Source organism: Scardinius erythrophthalmus, assembly GCF_964197995.2.
Source record: "Scardinius erythrophthalmus genome assembly, chromosome: 1".
In the NCBI taxonomy this organism is placed as follows: domain Eukaryota; kingdom Metazoa; phylum Chordata; class Actinopteri; order Cypriniformes; family Leuciscidae; genus Scardinius; species Scardinius erythrophthalmus.
The window spans coordinates 3,572,384-3,579,974 of NC_138221.1; the positions used below are offsets into that span (position 1 = coordinate 3,572,384).

Genomic DNA, 7,591 nt, shown 5'->3' on the forward strand with positions numbered 1-7,591 from the left:
AATATTTTGTATATTTTACTGTGAAGTACTTTGGTAGGTCCTGGCCTTGGAAATGTGCTATACAAATAAATGTGACATTGACATTGACATTACTGGCGAGGGAAACAGTTCCTCCGCCCCACAGTGAGTCATGCTTCTACAGCCGCTACTTCCTTGTTCCCAAAAAGGATGGTGGCCTCAGGCCCATCTTAGACCTCAGACATCTGAACAAGGCCCTCATGAGACGGCCGTTCAGGATGCTAACTTTGGAACAAATCCTAGCGCTAGTACGCAGAGGGGATTGGTTTTTCTCAGTGGAACTGAAAGATGCATACTTCCATATCCAGATATCCCCTCCATCACAGACCGTTCTTGAGGTTCACGTTCGAGGTTCCTACCATTCGGACTGTCCCTGGCCCCACACACTTTTATGAAGTGCATGTAATGCAGCACTTTCCCCTTGAGTCAGAAGGGGATGCACATCCTGAACTACCTTGACTACTGGCTTTTCTTGACCCAGTCGGAGGAAGAATTAATCTCCTCAGCCTCAGAATTAGTGCTCCTCAGCCATCTAAAATGCCTATGACTCAGACTTAATTCAACTAAGAGCTCACTGTCTCCCAGCCGCTAACCTCTTCAAAACAATAACAAAGGCGTAGATTGATGACGCAGTGAATGATCGGAATCATGGAACTTCTTGTCATGCTGATGGATCTAATCATGTTTGTGGGGAAATAATGTTTATGGATGAGTGAATGCATTCATGTTTTTTAACGTGACTGTGAGAGACCGATAATGAGAGACAGATAATCAGTGCCACACGGGATATAAAGAAATGAGGACATTTCCTTCTACCGAACTACCCGCAAGTGCTGAATAACTACTCACACAGGTCAGTTTATTAGACGAATTAAAAATGTGAGGTAACAGCGCTGTTTCACTAGGTCCACACTATCCTACTAAACTGCATTTGTGCATTTGAGTGTGTTGAAAGCTATAATGTTATTCTATGTTAGTTTGTGGGCTGTATGAGACTAGCAATAAGCTAGATCAACATTAGACTATAGTACGGATTATATTCTAACATTTCATCATGTTGAGCTATATAACATAGTTATAAAATTATTCAGAAATGCCTACTCTCAGATAAATGAGGCCTACGAATAATAGGATGCAAATAGAGATATAAAACCAGTCCTAATTGAAAGAGAACAAGTTGACAAAAATATTGAATCCAAAATTGGGTGATAAATATAGCATAACAAGTGATTTATAAGCTATTTTTTTGTAGGCCAGTCATTTTTGACCGGGAACACCACAAGAGTAACAAGGTGACAGATTAACAGTTTGTTTAGGCTATGTTAAATAAATTAGCTCACTTCCAAGCAAAATCTTAACAAAACTATCAAAACCTCTCATCTACACATAAGATGTGATTAAAAGCCCAAACTTTCATAAACAAAAGCTCAAGCTATAAAGTTAGCCTACCTCTTCAGAAAACGGTTGAGAAAAAAAACAACAAAAAACGGTTGAGGCTAACAGACTTTTTCGAAGACACTAAACCATTTCTATAAAGTAAATATTCAACAGAAGCGTGTCAATTACAAGTAAGAGAAGTGTCAAGAACAGTTGTATGTATTTATGTAATTTTAGAGGCTAAACTCACCTGAAAGCAGTGAAAACAACAGCGAGCGACGGAGTTTTGCTGACAGTTGCAGTAGTGCGGTGCCGTTTCCATGGCAACTCATCTCCGCTCCAGTGTTTGAAGACGACTCGAGTGTTCACGCGCACGCACATTAAAACGCGTCAAAGTCACACAGCATTTACAAACATAAACATCTAGAATCAGAACCTTACTTGAATAAAAATATCACTATTGAATCATGAACTTAAAACTCATTTTGAAGTTCTTTGACCCATTCATATGTGCAAATTACCACTCGTGCACGTGATTGAGAGACAATCGTGGCTTTTTAAATTTTTCAGATTTTTTTTATTGTTGTTTTTACGAACACTCAAGCCCCATATTTCATTTGAACGCATGCTAAAAATGCTCTTAGGCAGTATTTTTTAATACCACCAACACTTTGCTTTTGATATAGCTACAGCTATTAGGTCAGTTTCACCATTTTTATTCTGTGCTTTCAGATTCTTCTTAATTGTAAAAATAAAACAAATATACATTTAAAAATGAAAGATGTCCTGTAAGCGCTCAGAAACACGTGGACAGGCTATCGGCTTGCCACTGGTGTGCCGACGGTGCCGCGGAAAACCCAAAAAACGCTGGCAGGCAGACGATGGTGTGCCGCCGGAGGTCCGACCGGTTACAGTTATTATGTATTAATTATTACTGTTATCATTGTAGTTATTAAAGGTTATTATAGATACTGTTACAGTTATCGAAGGCTATTATAGTTAAGGTCCTTTCACACACCGGACGCGTAACGAAAAAGCGAAACGAAAACGCGAATAGTTCGCGTGCGAATAGTCCAAACTTGACCACTCTTAGTTCCCTTTTCCTCTCTCGTTTTCCTCACATAGGTGTCCCTAAAGTTTCTCCACAGTTTTTTTGCGTCTTCAACTAAACACAGTGCGTTTTGTAATGTCGATACACATTACATGAAACACACGAAGTAACAAGTTAAAATCATTCGATTAGAAACTGTAGATATCATACACAGATATAATAACTATAACTGTATAGTTATTACAGTTATAGTTATGGTTGTGAACTTGCCTAATGTGGGAATGAGAGTTTGACACTGTAGCATGAAAGGTTTCTTTTTTTAATGTCCGTTTAAAGTATCAACATGTAAAAAAACACACACACACACACACAGACACAGAACGGCGAGAGTTCATAAGTGTGTCGCATCAGTCGCTCCACGAGTCTGCCGCTCCTCAGTCCTGGTGCCGCTCGTTCCGGCCCGTCTGTCTGCGCCTCTGAGCTTTGGTGCTTCTGCCCTGACGGAGCTTGTTGTCTTGCGCTGATGCTGACTTCCTGTCGCTCAGACGGCTTCTGCGCCTCATTTCCTTTTTGGACCTTCGCTTGCTGCTCTTCTGTTTAGTGAGGCTGTTGAGTGACGCCGTGAGGCTCTGGATCCTGCAGAATCACACACACATGACAAATCTGAATCACTGAATCATCTGTGAATCAATGAATCAATGATTCGTTCAAAGAGCTTTACAACACGATCTGAATCTGATGATAATACTTTACTTCTGTGGCAAGTAGTCGTGTACTAAATATGTACATCAGGCCGGTTGTTCTCTCAGAATGAACCCCTTCAGGGGTGTGTGTGTGTGTGTGTGTTAGAGAATGATGACAGTGATCATACTTCTTGGACAGCAGGGGGTTTCCGGAGACCTTGGGCAGGGCTGTCGTCTTCTCCTCGCCGTCCTGCTCTCCTCTCGGCGGATCCAGCATTCTGTCTGCTGATAGGTCGAGGTCGCTGATGGTCGTCACGGTGACGGTGTGGTTGGGATGATCGTACTGAACGCTCTCCGTCGTGGCTGTGATCACGTCCTCCAGCTCGTCTTCCTCGTCTAAACACACACACGAAATGTACGTTTATTTAATAACAAATAAAATCAAATTGATGGAGACCAGTTTATTCACTCATCGCCCCAGGATTAATCTGCACTTCATTTAGTCAGGACTAAAAGACTAACCAGTGTAATTTTACATTTGATTACTTTATTCAGTTTCTGTAGTGTTTCTGAATACCAGTGTTAGAACAACACAAGCACTTTACTTTATATTTCACTTTATTCTATTGTATTTATTTTTGCTACTTTTTTCAGTTTAATTTAAAGATTGAAATCAAGCTTCCTCGTGTTGTGTAAACTCTAAACAACTAAATGCAGAACGCATCGCGTGAGCAAACATGTCGGTGAGATAAACGTAATGAAAAAAATTGTCTACAAAAATCCTCCCATAATAATAACCTAAGGGGTATTCCCAACACACAACTCACACACACACACATATATAGACGTGTCACATGACCTCACACACACAGAGCCGGTTCTAGACATTAGGAGGCCCTAGGCAAAATTCATGTTGGAGGCCCCCCACCCCCAATAAAAAAACACTTGAAACAAATATGATTCCTAACCTTTTTATTTATACAACATTTAATTTTAAAAGCAGTATATTTTTACTTACACAGTACATAAGTTTGGACACATTACTATTTTTAATGTTTTTGAAAGAAGTCTCTTATGCTCATCAAGCCTGGATTTATTTGATCAAAAATACAGAAAAATAATATAGTGAAATATTATTAAAATTTAAAATAATGATTTTCTATTTTACTATACTTTATATTTCTGTGATGCAAAGCTGAATTTAGTGCCACGTGATCATTCTGATTTATTATCAAATGTTAGAAATGGTGCTTAATATTTATTTTATAACCTGTGATACTTTTTTTCAGGATTTTTGATTATTAAAGAGTTGTTTTAAAAAAGTCTTCACTATCACTTTTTATATATTTAACACATATATTTTTTTTTCTGTATTTTTGATCAAATAAATGCAGGCTTGTAGAGCATAATAATAAACTTCTTTCAAAAACATTAAAAATAGTAATGGGTCCAGACTTTTACCGGTACCGTACATATTAATCAAACTTTATCTACGGTAATCTCTTTTTTGTTTAATGAAGATGTTATTGTTGTTGTTGTTATTTTGCTGTTTTATTCAATTTATTCACAGTTCCAGAATCCCACTTCAGTAGATGAGCATAAGTGCTTTTATATTGCATTGCTACCTTAAATATGCTATACACAAATCAAGTGGAAGAGAAAGACACGATCGCTACTGAGCAGAAAAAAATATATAAAGTGAAATTATTGGCGTAATGTCAGGAATCTAATCATCAGCAGAATTTAGAAGATAGACCCATATATATGAGATCCTTTAGACTATTTGAAACATTTAAAAATGTTGTAGTGTGTTGGCTTTTTAACTTAGAATACAGACGTCTTGTCTTTTAATTTTGTAGCTTTTTTACTAGTCAGCTCCCGACGCGATGTTATTCATTGTACGCGCAAATTCAAAGCGTCGCGTCTGGGCACGTTAATGACGCTCGCGCTCTTTTAAACTCGTAATAAAGCGGTGAATGATTTTTCCAGAAATGACGCTGATCTACAGTACAAGTTTATATTTAGAATACATTGCAATCACTCCAAAATAGATGACGACAACTCTCACACCTGCATTATGAGCTGTGCTTCTTTGTGTGCTTATTAGGCTTTAGCCTCGCAGCATCTGATGGATGCGTTCGTTACACATACTTTCAGAAGCCGGCACACATTAATTGGTTTAACTGCAGTAATGTAACAGTCTATGGTTAAGATAAACATCGTCACTATTTATAGTGAATTAATAAATATTGAAATAAATTGTAGATAGGACATTTGTACTTTTTTTTTTTTTTTTTTTGTCCCTCTGTCTGGGCCCCATCCCGCCAATCGGGCCCTAGGCACGTGCCTAGTTTGCCTTTGCGTTAATCCGGCTCTGCACACACACACACACACGACACTCACCCAGAGCCTGGCGGCGCTCCAGCAGCATCTTCAGATACTCTTTGTGTCTCTGGAGGAGGAACAACATCATCATCATCATCATCATCACCATTACACACACACACACACACACACACCTCCTCTCTGACGCGCTTCTGCTCCTCCTTCAGTTTGCTCCTCATCACACACACACACACACACACACACACCTCCTCTCTGACGCGCTTCTGCTCCTCCTTCAGTTTGCTCCTCATCACACACACACACACACACACACACACACACACACACACACACACACCTCCTCTCTGACGCGCTTCTGCTCCTCCTTCAGTTTGCTCCTCATCACACACACACACACACACACACACACCTCCTCTCTGACGCGCTTCTGCTCCTCCTTCAGTTTGCTCCTCATCACACACACACACACACCTCCTCTCTGACGCGCTTCTGCTCCTCCTTCAGTTTGCTCCTCATCACACACACACACACACACACACACCACCTCTCTGACGCGCTTCTGCTCCTTCAGTTTGCTCCTCATCACACACACACACACACACACACACACACACACACACACACACACCTCCTCTCTGACGCGCTTCTGCTCCTCCTTCAGTTTGCTCCTCTCTCACAAACACACACACACACACACACCTCCTCTCTGACGCGCTTCTGCTCCTCCTTCAGTTTGCTCCTCATCACACACACACACACACACACACACACACACACACACACACACCTCCTCTCTGACGCGCTTCTGCTCCTCCTTCAGTTTGCTCCTCATCACACACACACACACACACACACACACACCTCCTCTCTGATGTGCTTCTGCTCCTCCTTACACACACACACACACACACCTCCTCTCTGACGCGCTTCTGCTCCTCCTTACACACACACACACACACACACACACCTCCTCTCTGATGCGCTTCTGCTCCTTACACACACACACACACACACACACACACCTCCTCTCTGACGTGCTTCTGCTCCTCCTTACACACACTCACACACACACCTCCTCTCTGACGCGCTTCTGCTCCTCCTTACACACACACACACACACACACACACCTCCTCTCTGATGCGCTTCTGCTCCTCCTTACACACACACACACACACACACACACACACACACACCTCCTCTCTTTTTTTGTGAACAATTTTTTATTTTTTTTACATTTATTTAGTTTCATACAAACAAACAGAAAATAGAATAAACAGGGCATATACATGTACAGAAAATACATTTTACACCCCCACATTCCCTCGCTTGCTCAAACCAAAAACTACATACACACACCCGCCCGCACACATACATAAACAAACAAGGCTTTTGACAGACTTGAATGGGATTACCTCTGGGCTTTATTAGACCACATGGGGCTTGGCGAACAATTTATTAAGTATATTAAAGTTTTGTACGCAAATCCATGTGCAATGGTGTTATCTGGTAATATTTGCTCCTCACATTTTACAATTTCTAGAGGTTCTCGCCAAGGATGCCCACTGTCTCCGTTACTATTTATTTTATCTCTTGAACCTCTTGCTCAAAAAGTACGTCATATTTTACCCATCATAATAAACTCTACTATTCATCATATATCAATCTATGCAGATGATGTGCTTCTCTTTATTAGTAAAATCTCGCAGTCGCTTCCCCATGTCATGAAGCTATTTTCAGACTTTAGCAGTATCTCAGGATATAAAATAAATTGGCAAAAATCTGCTCTCCTTCCCTTAATTAGCTCTGGCGATGATTTAACTCAAATTAAGATCCCAATTGTAAATCAATTTAAATATTTAGGAATTGACATTTTTCCAACTTTAGAATCTACAGTTAGTAAGAACTATATAAAAGTTTTGGAAAAAATCAAAAAAGATTTGGGGAATTGGATGTCAAGGCCTATATCTTTTGATGCTAGGATTTTACACACCTCCTCTCTGACGCGCTTCTGCTCCTCCTTACACACACACACACACACCTCCTCTCTGACGCGCTTCTGCTCCTCCTTCAGTTTGCTCCTCATCACACACACACACACACACACACACACACACC

The 7,591-nt window shown here is 40.5% G+C and overlaps 1 protein-coding gene across 1 annotated transcript in view; it reads right to left on the bottom strand.

Annotated features, from left to right (window-relative positions):
• Window positions 1-2,751: 2,751 nt before the first annotated feature.
• Window positions 2,752-7,591, bottom strand: part of LOC308702450 (nucleolar protein 12-like) — an 11,294-nt gene continuing 6,454 nt past the window's right edge. Inside the window, exons 3-5 of the mRNA XM_081385301.1 lie at window positions 5,533-5,581; window positions 3,318-3,525; window positions 2,752-3,082 (exon numbers count right to left, since the gene is read on the bottom strand). Coding sequence (XP_081241427.1) covers window positions 2,881-3,082; window positions 3,318-3,525; window positions 5,533-5,581 — 459 coding nt within the window. The 3' untranslated portion in view covers window positions 2,752-2,880. The remainder of the gene's footprint in view (window positions 3,083-3,317; window positions 3,526-5,532; window positions 5,582-7,591) is intronic.